The sequence below is a fragment of the Bos indicus x Bos taurus genome, chromosome 2 (assembly GCF_003369695.1).
Source record: "Bos indicus x Bos taurus breed Angus x Brahman F1 hybrid chromosome 2, Bos_hybrid_MaternalHap_v2.0, whole genome shotgun sequence".
NCBI lineage: Eukaryota > Metazoa > Chordata > Mammalia > Artiodactyla > Bovidae > Bos > Bos indicus x Bos taurus.
In genome coordinates, this window is record NC_040077.1 from 121,203,742 (window position 1) to 121,222,836 (window position 19,095).

The 19,095-nt window shown below is 50.0% G+C and overlaps 1 protein-coding gene across 3 annotated transcripts; it reads right to left on the reverse strand.

Annotated features, from left to right (window-relative positions):
* Positions 1-4,528: 4,528 nt before the first annotated feature.
* Positions 4,529-17,307, reverse strand: TXLNA (taxilin alpha). Of its 3 annotated transcripts, none has more exons than XM_027517423.1 (11): positions 17,180-17,307; positions 16,436-16,645; positions 15,242-15,580; positions 13,398-13,489; positions 12,644-12,814; positions 11,113-11,307; positions 9,967-10,086; positions 9,635-9,709; positions 9,030-9,122; positions 8,636-8,731; positions 4,529-7,936 (listed from the first exon to the last, which is right to left on the reverse strand). In XM_027517423.1, exons 2-11 carry the CDS (start codon positions 16,611-16,613, stop codon positions 7,610-7,612), a joined length of 1,686 nt encoding a protein of 561 aa, XP_027373224.1. In that variant the 5' UTR covers positions 16,614-16,645; positions 17,180-17,307; the 3' UTR covers positions 4,529-7,609. The 3 variants fall into 3 exon arrangements, with proteins under 3 accessions (XP_027373224.1, XP_027373234.1, XP_027373230.1); XM_027517433.1 differs by having other exon boundaries at positions 17,139-17,257; XM_027517429.1 differs by lacking the exon at positions 17,180-17,307 and adding an exon at positions 16,749-16,945.
* Between the last annotated feature and the right edge of the window lie 1,788 nt (positions 17,308-19,095).

Genomic DNA, 19,095 nt, shown 5'->3' on the forward strand with positions numbered 1-19,095 from the left:
TTGCATTTAAAGAGAAACTGACCTTTTATAGAGTGAATGGAGTAAGATGGGAGGAGCATCTCCGTATTTATTAAGTTGTCCCTTTCACTCGACTTCACGTCTCCATTTGAATTAAGGTGATGATATTGGTTATGTGAGGACAATCCAAAAAACCCTTTCACTGCCTATCAGTTTAAGAGAGAAGCTACAATCCCTTGCAAAATGGTGGAAGCTTTGTCAGAAATGGAGGAGAGAAAGAGGTGGGGAGCTGGGAGATAATGAATGAATGCATATATATATTCATATAAAATACATAAAAGATGATGCTGTTAAAGTGCTGCACTCAATATGCCAGCAAATTTGGAAAACTCATCAGTGACCACAGGACTGGAAAAGGTCAGTTTTCATTCCAATCCCAAAGAAACGCAATGCCAAAGAATGTTCAAACTACTGTGCAACTGAACTCATCTCACATGCTACCAAAGTAATGCTCAAAATTCTCCAAGCTAGGTTTCAACAGTATGTGAACCAAGAGTTTTCAGATGTTCAAGCTGGATTTACAAAAAGGCAGAGGAACCAGAGATCAAATTGCCAACAACCATTGGATCCTAGAAAAAGCAAGAGAGTTTCAGAAAAACATCTACTTGTGCTTCATTGACTACGCCAAAGCCTTTGACTGTGTGGATCACAACAAACTGGAAAATTCTTAAAGAGATGGGAATACCAGACCACCTGACCTGCCTCCTTAGAAACCTGTATTCAGATCACGACAAGAAGCAATAGTTAGAACCAGACAGAACAACGGACTGGTTCCACATTGGGAAAGGAGTATGTCAAGACTGTATATTGTCACCCTGCTTATTTAACTTATGTGCAGAGTACATCATGCAAAATGCCGGGCTGGATGAAGCACAAGCTGGAATCAAGATTGTCAGGGGAGAAATATCAATAACTTCAGATATGCAGATGACATCACCCTAATGGCAGAAAGCGAAGAGGAACTAAAGAGCCTCTTGATGAAGGTGAAAGAGTGAGAGTGAAAAAGCTGGTTTAAGATTCAACATCCAAAAAACGATCATGGCATCCAGTCCCATCACTTCATGGCAAATAGATGGGGAAACAATGGAAATGGAAACAGTGACAGACTTTATTTTCTTGGGCTCCAAAATCACTGCAGATGGTGACTTCAGCCATGAAATTAAAGACACTTGCTCCTTGGAAGAAAAGCTATGACAAATCTAGAAGGCATATTAAAAAGCAGAGATAGTACTTTGCTGACAAAAGTCTGTCTAATCAAAGCTATGGTTTTTCCAATAGTCATGTAGGGATGTGAGAGTTAAACTATAAAGAAGCCTGAGCGTTGAAGAACTGATGCTTTTGAATGTGTTACAGAAGACTTTTGAGAGTCCCTTGGACTGCAAGGAGATCCAACCAGTCCATCCTAAAGGAGATCAGTCCTGGGTGTTCATTGGAAGGACTGATGCTGAAGCTGAAACTCCAATACTTTGGCCATCTCATGCGAAGAGTTGACTCATTGGAAAAGACCCTGATGCTGGGAGGGATTGGGGGCAGGAGAAGAAGGGGACAACAGAGGATGAGATGGCTGGATGGCATCACTGACTCGAAAAACATGAGTTTGGGTGAACTCCGGGAGTTGGTGATGGACAGAGAGGCCTGGCGTGCTGCGATTCATGGGGTCGCAAAGAGTCAGACACGACTGAGCGACTGAACTGAACTGGACTGCAAGGAGAAACCTGTCAATCCTAAAGGAAATCAATCCTGAGCATTCATGGGAAGTACTGAAGCTGAAGCTCCAATACTTTGGCCACCTGATGGGAAGAACTGACTCATTGGAAAAGATCCTGATGTTAGGAAAGATTGAAAGTAGGAGAAGAAGGGGACGACAGAGGATGAGATGGTTGGATGGCATCACCAACTCAATGGACAGGAGTTTGAGCAAGCTCTGGGAGCTGGTGAAGGACAGGGTTGCCTGGCATGCTGCAGTCCATGGGTCAAAAAGAGCTGGACACAACTGAATAACTGAACAACAACAAATATGAAACACAAAAAGCAGCAGCAGAAAGAAACTGCAAGAGAAGACAACCATCTTTCAAGTGAGTCCAGGTCCCCTATTATGCATTTTATGTATCCTTTTTTTTTTTTTTCATATCGCATTTTATTTTTTTTTTAAACTTTATATAATTGTATTAGTTTTGCCAAATATCAAAATGAATCCGCCACAGGTATACATGTGTTCCCCATCCTGAACCCTCCTCCCTCCTCCCTCCCCATACCATCCCTCTGGGTCGTCCCAGTGCACTAGCCCCAAGCATCCAGTATCGTGCATCGAACCTGGACTGGCAACTCGTTTCATACATGATATTTTACATGTTTCAATGTCATTCTCCCAAATCTTCCCACCCTCTCCCTCTCCCACAGAGTCCATAAGACTGTTCTATACATCAGTGTCTCTTTTGCTGTCTCGTACACTGGGTTATTGTTACCATCTTTCTAAATTCCATATATATGTGTTAGTATACTGTATTGATGTTTTTCCTTCTGGCTTACTTCACTCTGTATAATAGGCTCCAGTTTCATCCACCTCATTAGAACTGATTCAAATGTATTCTTTTTAATGGCTGAGTAATACTCCATTGTGTATATGTACCACAGCTTTCTTATCCATTCATCTGCTGATGGACATCTAGGTTGCTTCCATGTCCTGGCTATTATAAACAGTGCTTCGATGAACATTGGGGTACATGTGTCTCTTTCCCTTCTGGTTTCCTCAGTGTGTATGCCCAGCAGTGGGATTGCTGGATCATAAGGCAGTTCTATTTCCAGTTTTTTAAGGAATCTCCACACTGTTCTCCATAGTGGCTGTACTAGTTTGCATTCCCACCAACAGTGTAAGAGGGTTGTATCCTTTTAACAATCCTGAAGGAAGGTAGTCATTGTCCCGTTTTACTAAAAGTCGACAATATTCTTTTGAGGGTAATACCACTCCCTCCAGAGCACCCATTCTGGTAGGCGATGGGGGTATATTCAGCCATTCATGAAATGACAAGACCAAGCCTACCCTCTCCCCACCCCCAGGCCTAGGGGACACGTGTGGGGAGCATCAGGTCAGAGCAAAACCAGTGCGATTACCCAGCATTTAACACCAGTCCCCAGGAGGGAAACCTGAGTATCTGATGAAGGCTCAGCCAGCGCTGCTGGTGCTGCCCCAGGAGGCCAGATCAATGGGGCAGCTATTAAAAGACCAGTCAGAGGCTCCTAGCTCAGGTCTCCTGAGAAGCATCTGATGCAACAGGAGGCTGCCCTGCAGTCTCAGATAACTGCCCCAGGACAGCACACCACCACCGCACTTACCTACCCCTCCCCTCACCCCACCCCCACTGAGCAGGAGCATATTTCTTGGGCCTGGGCCTCACTGAGTTCCAGAGGGGTGGGCACCCTTTCCAAAGGCACCTCACTGGGGCTCTTTCCCAGGTGCTTCTAACATCTAGACTGCTCCAGAAGGGAAGACATTAAGACTTCTTCAACAATCAGTGTGGACACATAAGCCTGTGGAAGCCTGGAGGGAAGGACACTTGTCTCTGCCATGTGGCGGGTATTCATATGTAATCCTTTGGGCCAGACCAGCCCAGGTGGAGAGACCAGGATGCTGGGTGAGGCACCAGTAGGATGTCTCCCTTATAGGAGTCTCAACTTTTACACCTCGCCTCGGGTGGGAGAACAGGAGTAAGAAACACACGCATTCATAAGCATGAAGTGCAGCTTCTGATCTTGGGATGGAATGCATGAAATCAAAGGGACCTGGAGGTTCCTGTGTATTCTCTTGGGTGGGCCAGTGCCAGAGATACAACCCACGGTGGACAGGCCCAGTGGCAATGGCGACAGCATCCACTCACCTTAATTTGGGCCCCACTAGTTGGCCTATGCCACTCTAGTCTCCACTCTTTGTGCCTTTCTCACAGACTTGACTGATTCGTAAACATCAGTGGTTCCTTCTCTCTCGATCTAGCCCAGATTCCTTAGCCTGGCACAGTGGCTCATGGTGGTTTGGCTGGGCTCATTTCCTCCCACTACCCTCCAGAGCACCCGCTTTGCCAAATCAACCACTTCCTCACTGAATGTCGAGCTTCCACTTGCCTTTTGGGTCCTAAGACTCTTCTGGGATCTAACTCTATCCCCTTGGTGAAGGGAACAGGACCTCTTCTCTGCTCCCACAGCACAACCAACTTTTCTGTATCCAAAAGCACCTTTCCCCCTCACTAGCCCATGAGCTCTCAGAGGCCAAGTTTTGATGGGAAAAAATCATATATATATCTGATGAGCATCATGCCAACTTTGCCAAGGGCTCTGCTCAGGCAGCTGAAGTGAACCTGCTAGTGTCCTAAGCCTGCGGTGACTGCTGGAAGGCAGGAGGGCACTCTGGAAGGTGCACCATACCAGGGCAGAACCAGAAATGTCACAGATCTGGACACAGCAGTGATGGCCGGATGGATCCAAAAGTAGCAAAGGACCACGAAGGTTGGGAGAAAAAGTAAGGCAACAGACTCTTTATTTAATGTGGTTTTAAAATACATCAAGTCCCTGGCTGTTGTGAATACCAAAAGGAGACAAAAAAGCTGTCTGCACAGCTTCAAACAAATCTGGACGGCCAGGCTGGGCCATAAGGGAAGCAGTTACAGGGACAGAAGGCAGCACCCCTCCCCCAGGCAGGTGCCTGGCTGTCCCTAGGGTGACCTCCTCTGTGCTGTGCAAGGTGGGAGGGCTGGAGCAGCAGCAGGAGAACCACCTCAGCAGGCCTGGGCCCTCCCCGACCGACACCAGGGTGGGGGTGGGGGCGGGGAAATAACCATCCTTTACAGACATAACATTCTCTCATAGAAAGTGCCTGAGCGCAGCCCATGGTCCAAAAACCGCACAGAAAACAAACTTTTTAAAAAGTGCTGCTGCCACCTCTCAGAATCTGGTGTACACGAAGCTCTCAGCTGGCCAAGACCCTGAACACAAGTTACTGTCAGCAGAGCCTCACCCACGGTGGTCCCCTAGAGGAAAAGCTAGCAATCTAAGAAACCAGCACAGCTCTTGGTCCAAAAACTGAGGTCATGGGCATGAGACCTGCCCCAGTGAGGAAGGAACTGGCCTTCATTCATGGATAGGCCACCTCTTCATCTGGCCCAGGACCCTGGCTGGTGTGGGCAGCACCCAGGAACCTGGGCTGACTTTGGAAAGCAGAGCAAGCAGAGCAGCTGTAGTGATTGAAAAGATTTGGTCAACGGAGACAATGGGACCCCACCTACAGCCTGGCCTGGATGGCTACAGACGGACGGCTGAGCTGAGAGCAGAGCTCCTACCCTGCACAGCTGGGGCCACCTTGCTCACCAAGCAGCTAGACTTGGCTTCTGAAGACTGTAACTTGCCACACCATACTGGGCTCTGGCAGTCCCCTCCCTGCCAACACTATAGGCTTTAAGAGGTAGCTGAAGTGGGGCAGGTGATCCTGTGGGCCACTGCAGGCCTCCCTGCTCTTTGAAGGGGGCAGGCAGAAACTTCTGCCTCTTCCCGTGCTTCCTTAGCCCAGCAAACCCTGTTGGCAGCTCTTCTGTTCCTCAGCAGAGCAGGATCTCAGCCAGAGATGGCAAATAGGTCTCAATACTCACACTGGCTGCTGGGGGAATCTTGAGAAATGAGGGTATACCAGGAATCTAGCAGGAAATACTCAGAAGCAGATTAGTGGTACCACCCATGGATGAAGAGGGGAAATGGCGTGTCATTCATTTGCCATCTCTGGTTTAAGTCCTAACGTAATTCAGGAGTACTTCACACTCTTTATGAACCTTATCACCTGAGGGATTTAAGAGCTGTTAAGAGCGGGCTATTTGTGGAAGATGAAAGGAGCTATAAGACAATGAACTAACTTCAAGGAAATACAGCAAGAAGCAAAAACTCATCCACTCAATCCATCTTGGTCTATGGCTTCCACAGCTACAATGAAGCTGAGGCCCAACTGGAGATGGGATTATGGTACCCCCAAACCCAGCGTACCCCTGCTTCCTGATGCAAGACTCATACATTCTGCTGTCCCAGAAGTGTTTTGTATAAAGACTGGCTAATGCTCTGGCAAGTTTGCAAACTGTAGGTGTTTCAGAGTACAGAGCAGCATGTGTGAGGGGTGGGAGTCGGAATAGAAACAGACACAACTATCTGTAGCCCTTCTGCGGACTTCCGGGGCCCAGTCAATGGCTGAGCCTCATTCTTATCCGTTAGCTGTTGGACAAGACCTGTTGGACTTCTGGGGCTCAGTCAACGGCTGAGCCTCATTCTTATCCGTTAGCTGTTGGACAAGACCTGTTGGACTTCCGGGGCTCAGTCAATGGCTGAGCCTCATTCTTATCCGTTAGCTGTTGGACAAGACCTGGCGGGTCTCACACAGAACAAGTAGGATGTCAAGGAGGGCGTATCTCAGCTCGTATTACGTGGGTAACAAAATCAGGGCAAATCTCAAAAAAGAATGCACATTGTGGGCATGGATATATGAAGCAGACTCATCAAGCCAAGGGGACGGTTGGACCCAGGGCCCAGCATCTGCCGCGGGGAGACAGTGATGGCATCAGCAGTGGCCACCCAGGACTGAAGCCACTGGTAAGCTTGTGGCAAAGCCATGGGGACCCTTTCCTTTCTCTTACTATAAATAATCTGACTTCATCAAGCAGGAAACCTAAGCACCAATGCGGCAAAGGTGCCAGGCAGGGTGCTGAGGCGGGTGGGGCGCTAGAGGCCAGGAACCCAGGCACCACTGGTAGAGCACCCCCTCCTCCTCAGAAGAGCCTCAATACAAACACTGTCATGTGCAAAACAAACACCAAGGAAACCAAACCCCAGACCTTCAGAAAGAATCCTTTGGGTGATCTCTTGTCCGTCATTTGTGCAGGCTAGAGAGGCACCTGTGAATGATAAGGCTACTGCGAAGCATCATTGGCCTGGTCCTGGCACCACCAGCACGCAGGGGAAGCGGCACCTGAGGGGCTCCCTACCAGCACATCACCCTGCACAGAACACGCTCCAGGTCCCTCGTCCTAGGCAGGGAAGCAGTCTGATCACCAGCTCCGAGTGCTCTGTCAACACTCTGCCTGGAGACCCCTTTTCCAGGTCAAGGGAAGCAAAGGAGCTTCCAGGGGAGCTAGGAGAGCTGGAGCTGCCCAAGTCCCGCTAAGAGAAACACAGTCATGGCCTGGGTGTGTCACCTGTCATGAGCTCTGAAGGGCAGGGAGGGAGGGGTGAGCCTCACATCGGGCAGGGAAAAGCTCAAGACACTTGTCCTGCCAGCTTACTGTGACGGCAGCTCCCCTTTAAGACGCTTCAGCTCACAGAAGAGCCACTGACTTGATGTGTACACACCCTCACCTGTGATGCAAGCCCGTTGTACACTTACAGATATAAATGTATGAGGCCTTGCACATATGCCGTATGTATGCAGAACTGACCCATAAAATCCAAAACTGCAGTCAGATGTCAGCCAGGTCAGAGCACCCTGGGCCTCAGCGGTGGGAGCCTCCCACAGGCCGGGCCTGGCTGAGCGGCTCGCTCCCTTCCCAGAGCGCCCCCTGGCATGGGCACCCTAGGCGGTGATGGAGGTGGGTTCCTGGGGCCCCGTTTGGCCTGAAGGGTCTGTGCTCAGTGCTCCGGGGCAGCAAGGAGCTTCTGTGGCTCTTGGGGAGCTCGGTGTTTGAACCCTAGGCCCCTCGCTGCCCTGCTCCTTAGAGGCGTTGGCAGCCTCTGCCCTTCGCTCAGGGCCACTGTCAGTGAGGGGAGCCTGGCTGCCAGCACTCAGGTCCTGCACCCTCTTGTTCAGGTCATTGCGCTCTGACTGCAGTGCTCGGCACAGCTTCTCCAGCCGCTGGATTTTCACCTGCAGGCCCTCCAGCTCTTTGTCCCGGAGTGTTTTCTAGGGAGAGAAATGGGGCCTTCAGTTCCATATAATCAACCGCCCACATACTGCCACTTGGTAGAAAACGTTCACCATTCACATTTTAACAACGCTGGGCACTGGCCAGAGTCAAAAGCTGGCCCCTTTCGAGTAAACAGTCCTGGTTTATGCTGAGACATGACTGCCAGCTGGAGACAGGTGTGGTATAGAGAAGGGGCATGGCTTGGAGGTGATGGATTCCTCTGTTTATTCACCAGATGGCCTTAGCAAGTGCTTGGCTTTTGAGTCTGTTGCCTTATCAGTTAGCCTGGACTACTAACATCACCTCACAGATCTTGAGAGAGCTCAGTGAGCTGGTGCATCCACACACGTAGCAGGGTCTGGCACACAGCAGCCTCTCCATCAATTCCTTTCTCCTCCTTCACCTCAAGCCACAAAATCAAATTATCTGCACGGCTCTGCACGCCAGCTGCACACACATCGGCGCCCCTTGCTTTTCCCTCCTTTCTTCCATTTGCTCCCTCTGCTTCCACTACAGACCTATCACTAAGCTCACTACCTCCCTTGAGGAGACAGCTGGTGCCTCTGGACTTGGACAGACATGCGCATGAATCCCAGCTTCACTTGGGGCTCACTGCATCCTTCTTGGTAGAAAGTACAGGAAAGGGCCAAGAATTTCACAGACCCCCAGCCCACTGCACACCGTACTCAGCCCACCTCCTCGGCCATCTCAAGCAGGGCCTTGTTGCTGCTCTCCCACCGGGACCGGTACATGGTGGTTTCCTTTTCCAGCTTCTTGATCTTCTTAGTCATCTGGGTTATATGACACATAGAAGGAAATGGTCAGGGGGTCAGGTGATTTGTGCATCTGTGTCTCCAAGGTGGGAAACCGTCCCAAGGGGGCGAGATCAGTGCTTTCTGAGCCACCTCAGGGTGTATCCAGGTAAATACGCCCACTCTTACCCCTCTATGGTATCAATCACATGTTACTGTAAACGGTGCCACATGAAGCACTCCACGGATGGGGGCTTCCTGAAGGCAGGCCTCGTGTTCAATTCAGAATGAAGCTGCTTGCACCCCCAGAGCCACCCCCAACCTGGACCACAGTTACCTTTTCCATCTCCTGTTTGAATGTGGTGAACACCTCACTACTTTTGGAAAGAGTGTTCTGGAACTCCTCAAACTTCTCAGTGTACAGGGCAAGCTGGGTGAGAGGGAAGCCCACAGGTAAGACTGGGCTTTTCTGGAGGGCACTTCTGGTCAACACACTCAGACCCACCCTTAGCCCTCTGACCCAACAGTTCTGTTGAGATACCAGTTTTCCTTAAAACAAAACAAAACCCATCTATTTGGAAGGATATAATCTAAAATGTTAAGCCTAAAAAGTAGGACTGGGGGTGATTTATGTATTTCCTGTAATCTTCCTTTTCAAACTCTTCTTCCAGAATGAAGTCTAATTTACATAATTAAAATCACCTGTCCTGTCTCCGCCTCCTCAAAAGGAATACAACACTTTGGACCAGGAACAAGTCCTTCTAGCTTGCCTTCCCACCTGGTCACCACCACATAGGTGCCAGCCAGGTCCAGAGAGAACAAAGGCTTGGCAAGGTCACACAGGAGTCAAGGTGGGCCTAGAATGAGGGTTCCACTTCCCTCCCCCAAGATGGGGCTCGGCTTGGGGACCATGGAGGCACGTGGGAGGCTACATAGTCTTACCTGCTGTTTCAGGTGGGTCTCCTGCTGCTTCATCAGCTCGCACATCCTCTGGGACTCCACAGCCTCTTTGAGGAGCTATTTCAGGACCCCAGACAGGGGTCTGATTAGACAGGACCCCAGATTCCATCAGAAGCCCCGAGAGGCTGCATCTGGACTGTTTTAGCCATATGCACCATGACCCCCCGAGGCTTCCTGCTCTCAGATGGTTTCTGAGCTAGCAGTGCCCTGGCCTAACCAGACAACAACCTCTCCCGGGCACACCTAACTGTGAGCTGAGCCAGAACCCGACCCACCTCCTTCCAGAACCCCCACCCCTGGGGCCTGAGCCTCACAAAATCCTTCTCCCGCTGGTGCCTCTCCTCTGCCTCCTTCAGCATCTCCTGGGCCTGCTGGAGCTTGGCGTCCACCAGCTGCTGCTGCAGGTCCTTGTGTTTGAAGACTTTGTCAATGTGCTGCAGGAAAGCATTGTCGGGGTGGGTGTGTGGTTTCCATCTGTTAGGAGCTTTTCTTAGGGAGGCCCAATAGCTATAGGAAGCTCCACATGCAGAGACCAGGGGACTACCCAGTCTCCCACTTCAGTATGACATGCTGGACTCCCATGTGTCCCATAGGTTGTGGGCCCCAAGTCCCTGGAAGGTCTACTTCCCAACCTCACCTTGTTTCTTTCCCACTGAGTTAGTCTGGCATGAACGGGATGAGATCACCTCCCAGGAAGCCAAGTAACAGATACACTCAAACCTTTAGCCTCATTACTCCACTGGACTGAGAACCCGCACTTTTGTAGCCCAACTCCCTAGTAAATGGGAGTACCAGGGGGAAAGGAGAGGGAAGAGGAAGAGGGCCCTTCACTTGGCCCACAAGGGCCAAAAGACAGTATGCAGGGACCCAAAGAGAGGGATTCGAGTGCCTGGGACAGCAGTCAACACCAGTCAAGGGAGTGACATCCTGCCCTTTCAGGTGGTGGGGGCAGCAAAGCAACAAGTAACTGGAGGGCACAGCCCCTAGAGTCGATCACCGAACACAGTTCCAGCTCCTACCCTGTGATTCCAAATTCTAAAATACTCTGAAAACTGAAATTGTCTTAAGTAGGCAGAGAAAATTGACCCATATCACGGTAGGGCTAATTATACACCTAGGTGAGAATACTCAGAAGTTTAACTACATAAGCATTAACGTGTCCGATTTGGGGTGCTGCCACAAATCCCTGCTGGGGTGCAACAAAATACATGATCCATGAATATAACTCCAGTCTAGAACGTGGACAGTTTTATTCCAAAGGACATCTGGCCCTACAGTTTAGGACAGGGCACTACGGATCCAGCTGTGTGGTCACAAGCAAGATTCCTCTCATCACCTCAGTTCCTCATCTAGATCCCTCCCAAGGTAAGAAGGGGGAATGGGTGAAGGGATGAAGCCCGGAAAGTGATGCCTGGTGCTGGCACCCACCCAGACTCCTCAGTCCCCTGGCGACCCCTCACCTCCTCCCGCAGCTCATACTGCTCAATCAGCTTCTTGAGCCTTTCAGCCAGCTCCACGTTCTCCTGGCGTAGCTTGGAATTGCGCTCATTGTGCTGTTCCATCTGCAGCTGGATGTCATTCAGCGTCACCTGGAAGTGCGAGGTCACTTCCTTGCGTTTCTCCTCCTCCTCCCGGGCCCGCTGCACACCTTCTTCCTGGGCAGAGAAGTCACCCCCAGCTCCATCATCCACCGCTTCCAGCCTCACAGGGCTCTCCCACCAGTCCATGGATGCTTTTTCCCAGTAGCCCTCCCTGCTCTCCCAGTGAGGAGTAGCCAGGCTCTAAAGAGATGTCAAGCAATGGGGGCTTCTAATGGACCCCTCTGTAAACAGGTGACATCAAGCCAGAGACTCCCTAGAAAAATGTAGGTATACAGGTAAGTGCCTTTCTAAAGAAATCTAGATCTCCTGAAGCCTACTCATCCTGGTCTCAGAATAAGTTTGGAAGGTCTATTAGTCTCAGTTAAATGTGCTTTTATCTGTGACCCCCTCACCCTGACCAAGTAGTTAAAATTCAGTTATACCCAGGGTTGGTAGGGTTGTGCAGAATTAGGCACTTGGACACTGTTGGTGGGAAGGCAAGATCTACTAAAATTAAAATCTGATACTTTTTGACCTAGACATTTCACTTCTGAGATTCAGCCTATGGATAAATCCTATATAATTAGCCAGGGATATACATAAAAAGAACTTTCACTGTAGCTCTGTAACAGTGAAAAACTGGAAACAACACAAAACATACTAACTAGGGTACTGATTAAATGCAGTATATCCATATAATGCCACTGTTAAAAAGAATGAGGCAGGCTTATATAAATGATAGGGAAAGATGAGGCACTGAGAAAATGGAACAGGCTATGAAACAATACATGTATAATAATTTCATTAAAAAACAAAACTATGTTACATTTTATACTCAGGAAACTTAGACGGCTATGCTTAAACTTACATATAAGTAGGTTTGTTTCCCATCAGTTTCTATTGGGGCTGGGGTTGAGGATGGTGGGCAATAATTACCTTTGATTTGTTAGACTTTTGTCACCTTTTACTCTGTCATATCTATATTAAATTTATAACATTTTAAAACATACAGTAAAACTGAGCAAAACAAGGTGCAAAACATGCATACTGATGCAAAGGTTTAAAGAAACACAAAGGGTACATTTAACGATATGGAGGTCACAGTACTGACCAAGCCTTAATCAGACTGACCCACCCTAGGTGAAGCGCAGCAAGGACCAAGGCCTGACTGACAGCCCTCCGGGAGAAGAGCTGCTCCCCTGGACTCTATGAAAGGACAAACCTGAAGCCCCTCGTCCGGATTCCCTCAGCACCTTAACCTTTACCTCACCTAATACAAGTGCACGTCAAGTGGTAAAGCAGCTCAAAGCACAGCGTCACTGAGGAAATCTCTTTCTATCCCAAAGCACGTGCTCCTTTTAGGGGGAAAGCTACTGAAGACGAGTGAGGTCAGGAAAAGTGGATGGCCCACCTTGAGGGAGCGGTTATGGCGCTGCAGCTCACGGCAGAGGCTCTCGAGCTTGCTGCGGGCCAGGACAGCCTTGCTGTGCTCGCCGCGCAGGTGGTCCTTCTCCTGCACCAGCTGGCTCTGCTTCTTCTGCAAGAGCTTCATCTGCTTCTGGGAGTTCCGGTGCTCTTCCAGCTGGAGACAGGGACAGAGGAAGAGCTGCGTGGGGACTCAGGGTCTCCAGAGTTGACCCAACTCCAGCCATTGCAGCTCAGGCTAGACACTACGATGGTGCTTCACACATTGCCGCAAATAACCCCAAGGGCCCCATATCAAGGATACAGAAATGGACGCTGAGGATCAACCAGCAGAGGCTCACAGCCAGCAGATGCCAGTTTCTCTCCAAGCTGTGCCTCCAGATTCAAAGCTTGTAAGACTCTCCAACCACATTTGCCCAACTCTCAGGACACCTGTGTCCACAGACCAGCCCACCTGCTACCCTCTTCCTTATATACAGCAACAGACCCTGATTCCCCATTTCTCTCCTCAACATGACTCTGAGTATCATGTTGGCCTTTTCGTTATTGACAGATAATCCTTCTGCTTCCTGGCCTCAGACCTTCACCTCCTTCTTAGACCTGGTCCTTTCCCAGCTCAGCTCAGCTCCCCTCCCATAAGCCTATTCAGGGCCATAGGAAGAAATATAATGCAACTTGGGGTAGTTAAAAATGTGCCAAGCTCCTAGGGCAGGGAGGGTGTGTGAAGGGGGAGCACTGACCAGCTCAGCATACTTCTTGCACAGAGCTGCGAGCTTCTCCTCAGGGGTACTCAGCGTGTTCAGAGTCTGCATTAGTAATGTGATCTCCTTTCCTGCAAAGCACAGGGAGCAAAGGCATGTACCTCCTTTTCTGGAAGCCCCCTTTGGGTCTGGGCCCACTATTCTCGCCTATCAGACTTTTCATTTCTGTTTGCTGACCTGGCTGCCTTCCCTGCTCTTTGGTGTGCTTCAGGAGCACTGGGACCCACTCAGTTCTGCCCACCAGTACAGCCCCAGTACCATCCTGAGTGCCCACCACAGAGGACACACTCAACAAATACTTGTTCAGTAAAGGACTGAGGGAGTTCCCTGACAGTCCAGTGGTTAGGACTCCACATGTTTACTATCAAGGGTGCAGATTCAATCCCTGGTCAGGGAACTAAGATCCTGCAAGCCACGCAGTGCAGCCAACACAATCAATGAATCAATCCACCCATTACACAAAGATCTTTAAAAAAAAGAAAAAAAGAAAAAAAAAAGAATGAGTCTCTATGAAATCTCAGAGATGAGCACCAGGAGTGGGAGAAAGAAAACTGCCTGCTCTACCTACAGGTGAAAAAAAGGTATCCCACCTGTGAATTCAGTGCTGTTTCAATGCAAAGAAGGGCTTCCTTGGTGGTTCAGCGGTAAAGAATCCGCCTGCAATGCAGGAGACCTGGGTTTGATCCCTGGGTTGGGAAGATCCCCCCGAGAAGGAAAAGGCTACCCACTCCAGTATTCTGGCATGGAGAAGTCTATGGACTGTATAGTCCATGGGGTTGTGAAGAGTCAGACACGACTGAGCGACTTTCACTTTCAATGCAAAGAAGGCCCTTCTGAAAAAGGAAGGACACAAAAGGAATAGGTCTCCTCAAGAACACTGCACTCCAGTCAACACAGGCAGCCAACAGTGTACTTTAAAATGACTATACCCCTGCCAATAAATAAACATACCTTTCAACATCTGATCATAAGATGAAAAAAAAAAAAAACCAACGCTTCTTTAAATTAGGATAACAGGGAGGGGATGGGGGAGTAGTGACCCCATAAGATGTGGGTATAATATCACCTTTGCTTCTTTAACCCACTCACTCTCCATCCCCACCCAAGTGACTCCTCCACTGCCTGTGCCTGGGGCCACCATGCACAGCACTGTGCCAGGTTCCTGATGTGTCAACCCCTGGAGGCTCTGAGAGACCAATGCAGAGAATGCAAATCGTTGGCACACAGGCCAAATCCAACCCACAGATGGGTTTTGTTTGGCTCCTATCCTATTAGTTGCCAACTGTTACAAATCTAGAGATTTCACCTAACTCTATATTTTTGGCTAAAAAAAGCAGCCAGCTACAGTTCTAACATACTATCAACTCACTGGGACCACGTGGCAGTCAAGCCTTTGGATAAAGGAGGCATTCTCTTGGTCTCCTGGGGCCCTCTGGCTAAGCTTAACTTATTTGAGTTTTCAACTCTGGTCTAGTCCAATTCTCTTATTGTGTAGAGAAGTGAAAACTAAGGAACAGAGAGGAGAAACGTCTTGCCTAAGGTCACACAGCAAGTTAGAAATGGTGATAGCACAAGATGCCTACTGATGACTCCTGCTTCCCATCTTCTCAAACAGTATATTGGACTTTGGTTTGCACTTGTTCCCCTAATGCAATGAACAACCGCACACCTCTACGTGATGGCCCCACTGTCCTGGCTTTGATTAGACTATGTCGTTTGGCAGCTCTGGAAGTCGGGTTTCTTCTGAATCCTCGCAGAGCAGGCTAGCCCAGGTATGTCAGGTCCAAACTCCCTCCCCTCACAAGTAGCTGTTCTCTGCTCACCCAGACCCTTGGCTTTCTTCTTCTCCTGTGGCCTTCGGTGGTCTCGGTCTACGACTTCATCACTGGTCCGGATCTCGTCCGGGCCCGGCTCCCCCTTGGAGATTTCCTTCTCACCATTGACTACTGGAGTCTCTGGCTCAGGCTCCCCATTCCTTGAGGCATAGGTCCGGGACTTCTCTGCATCTTCGGGTTCAGCAGGCTCACCCTGTGCCACATCCTCACCTGGGCCCCCTTGACTGTTGTCCACGCAGTATGTACTGAGGATGTCTTCCAGCTGGCGGCTCAACTCCTCAGAGACATCACGGAGGGCTCCAGACTGAGCACTCTTGGCTTGTGCTCCTACAGGAGAGGATGAAGGGCAGAGAGGGAAATAAGATGATTAGGCTGCTGGTTGGGGTTTTTCAGGTCCAAACATACTGGTTTGGGTTAAATGTTGCCTAAATTCTCTAAGCCTCAGTTTACTTCCCTATAAGCCAATTATTTCTCACTACTGCCCAACCACGCTTGTTTTGAGCATAAAAGAAATCAAGTAAGCAGACCATCCAACACACAGGGGTGGCACCATGTAGCAGGAACTCTGCATCTAAACTCTAGTCCATTCCCTTCTCCACCCTGCATGTTGCCTCTTGATATTAAAAAAGTTTCAGGGAATTCCCTGGCAGTCCAGTGGTTAGGACTCTGGGCTTCATGGGGTAGGAGGAGGTTCCATCCCTGGTAGGAACTAAGATCCTGCAAGCCACTGGGTGCTGCCTAAAAAAAAACAGTTCTGGAGGAGACAGTGCTTTGGGAAATCAAGATTTCTCTTTACTTTCTTCAACTAATAAATCCTTCCTTCACTGGTTGAGGGAAAAAAAAAAAAGCACCAGAAATGCCTCAAGTATAAACATCAATTACCCATTGGTGAACGAGGTGTTTCTAACCTGGATTTGCTGGTTGGGAGTCTCATCTGACTGCCAACCTCAACCTGACTTAATCCTGTCAGAGCCTTGTCTGGAGGTCTGCCCCTGTGCTTTGAATGGGAGGCTGTATCCACTCCCCAGCGCCTGGGGGTGCTGCGCAGACTCAGCGCTGGCCTCCTCTCCACATTTCCTCTCCGCTGGGTAAACAGTGGCCTGGGCCTCTAATTCCAGAAGCTAGACCGGCGCGCCACAAACTCCTCCCCCTGCGCATTGGAAAAGCAGCGCTGGCACACACCCTCTGCCTTCCCTGCAGCCTGGCTGGTGGAACCTTCAGCTTCTGTCGCAGGAGCCGACTGGCTGGGCCGCCCCTGGGCTCCCTCAGGTCCTGCTTCCGGTTGCCCCGGAGTGTTTTTGGGGTTGGAAGTGTTGCCTGATTGCTTGGAAGGCCCATTCTTTTTGTCTTGGTTCTTCATTGTAGTTTGCAATGTCAGGTTAGGAACAGATCCTATAGAAACAAACACATTGCTATTCTTCAGACTCTTGAAAAGTTCTCCTCAGCCTGGATCAGAAATCCCAGTATCAGGGGGCGCGCAAAGCTTGAAACAAACCGGCAGGTCTTCACCGGAGGGAGTCAGCGGTTCTCCCAGTCTCTGGTCAGTCCGGTGTGCCCAGTCAGGCCTCCTTTTTCCAGAAGTCACTTCCCAGCACAACAATGGCCCACCACAGCCCGCACGCGGAACAGGCTCAAGGCCCGGGACTGACGTGGCGGGACGCTGGATTCCCGGTTCCTCCCCGCCCCCCAGGCCCCATGTGGGCGCACCCTGTCGCGCGCGCGCAGCCACCCACGCCCCGCGCGCCCAGGAGCCGCGCGCGCGCGGCCCGCGCATGCGCACAGGCCACAGCCCTGCACCACCCCCCCCCCCCCCCACCAGGCCCGAGCCCTCACATTGAACCCGCGCGATTCCCCGCACCGGCCAAAACCATCTGAGCCCACAGACCCTCTGCTCGCGTTGTTCCCCCTAGCCGCCGCCGTACGCACCCCCACCGCCGACGCCCCGACGGCTTCGCCCGCTCTGGCCTCGCACCGGAAACCCTGGATAACTGCTGCCGGCAGAGCCTCCTGCTCGCGCCGCAGCCAATCAATAGCCGGCGCTAGCGCGGGGCTTGCTGGGAAAGATGAAGCGAAGGCGGCCTCCGAGGAGGGTGAGTTGGAAAGGTGGGGGAGGGAAAGGACTACGCGTCCCTCCGTGCATCGGGGCTAACCCCTGACTCCCAAGATGCAATAGGGCTCCAGTCCTCGGAGCCGCAGACTTAGGAGGTCCGAAAGAAGCCAGTCATTCTACACAAGTACTCACGTCAACCTCGTTTCTATCACGCAGAAGCTATGATTCAGCTCCTAGAGCCTTTCGCCTGGCTACTTTTTTCTGCACGCCTCCACTACCCCGTTCCCTTCTGCTGTGAACATCTATGTGTGTGTGTCTGTGCTTAGTTGCTCAGTCGTGTCCGACTCTTGCGACCCCACAGACTGTTTGCAACCTGCCAGGCTCCTCTGTCCATGTGAACATCTGTGACTGTCTAGGAACTCTGAGGAGTAGGGGGAGAATACTGGTCTGGGCATCAGACCTGTATTCCCGTCCCAGCTGCATCACTAATTGGCTGTATGACTGGGCATTCTTTTCCCTCCCAGGGTTTCAATTTCTGTATTCAAATAGAAGTTTTTAATAGTTATTTTTTTTTTTTTTAAACGTTACTTTACCCAGTATCTCAAATATTGTACCTTTGTTATTCCCAATTTACAGCTGTGGACTGTAAGACACAGGTTAGGTATCTTGTCCAAGGTTACATCGCTAGTGACTGATGAGGCAGATTCAAAGCCAGTTAAGTTTGGCACCCATCCTAACTATCTGACTCAGTCAGTCAGTTCAGTTCAGTCGCTCAGTAGTGTCCGACTCTTTGCGACCCCATGAATCGCAGCACGCCAGGCCTCCCTGTCCATCACCAACTCCGGGAGTTCACTCAGACTCACGTCCATCTACCTGCCTCTTACTCAGAATAACCACCCATGGTAGGCTTTCCTTGAGGATGAATCAAGATAACTTGGAAAGTAACTTATTTTTCCATCTTCAATACCAGCTCGAGTCGCTCTTTGGAAGGTACTGAGGGGGCCCTGCCAGGGGAAATTTGGCCTTAGCAGATTCCGGAGTGTTTTCTCTGCCTGGCGCACCGTCTACAAAGTTCCAGTTGCACTGGGGCTAAACAGGAAAAAAAGGCAAGCTTTTTTCCTTATGAGACCACAAGACAAATGTGAGACTGACTGCAGTACTTGATCTATTTGTCTATTAGTGAAACAAAAGGCAACAACCTGTGTGCTGGATTAAATGCCTAACTGGTATGGCTTCTGTTTCCAGCCAGTCCTATCCATGCCCTCAGCCTTTGTTGTTCCATCTATACTTTTACTATTTCCAGGACTTCCCAGGTGTTTGTAGGTGCTGTTCTACCTTCCAAAATTCCCTTCTTGGCAAAACAAAATCTTTTGAGGCCCACTAAACTCAAAGGCCACTTCAGAGCCTTTTCAGTTCTCTGCAGTTTGTTTTAGCTTTCTAGGTCTGGACAGAGTTCTATTCCAGCATTAGTGGGGAGGTGTTGAGTTTATTTGCTTACAAGTCACTGAACATCGCAAGAACTGTTGGCTAAAAGCTCTAGTCCTAAAGCCTAGCATCAGTCCCCAGGGGGCTGAGACGGCAGAGAATATTTTTAATTATTTTGCAAATTGGGCATTGTTTTAGAGCTCTTCAGTTCAGTCGCTCAGTTGTGTCAGACTCTTTGTGACCCTATGGACTGTAGCACACCAGGCTTCCCTGTCCATCACCAACTCCTGGAGCTTGCTCAAACACATGTGCATTGAGTCGGTGATGCCATCCAACCATCTCATCCTCTGTCATCTCCTTCTCCTCC

Excerpts from the sequence above, each read along its gene's own strand:
- TXLNA (XM_027517423.1), bottom strand. The coding sequence starts at position 16,613 with ATGAAGAACCAAGACAAAAAGAATGGGCCTTCCAAGCAATCAGGCAAC. Across the intron at positions 12,815-13,397 it reads GCAAGAAGTATGCTGAGCTG|CTGGAAGAGCACCGGAACTC; the intron begins GTCAGTGCTCCC and ends CCCTGTCTCCAG. Across the intron at positions 9,710-9,966 it reads ACCAGCGGGAGAAGGATTTT|CTCCTCAAAGAGGCTGTGGA; the intron begins GTGAGGCTCAGG and ends GTCCTGAAATAG.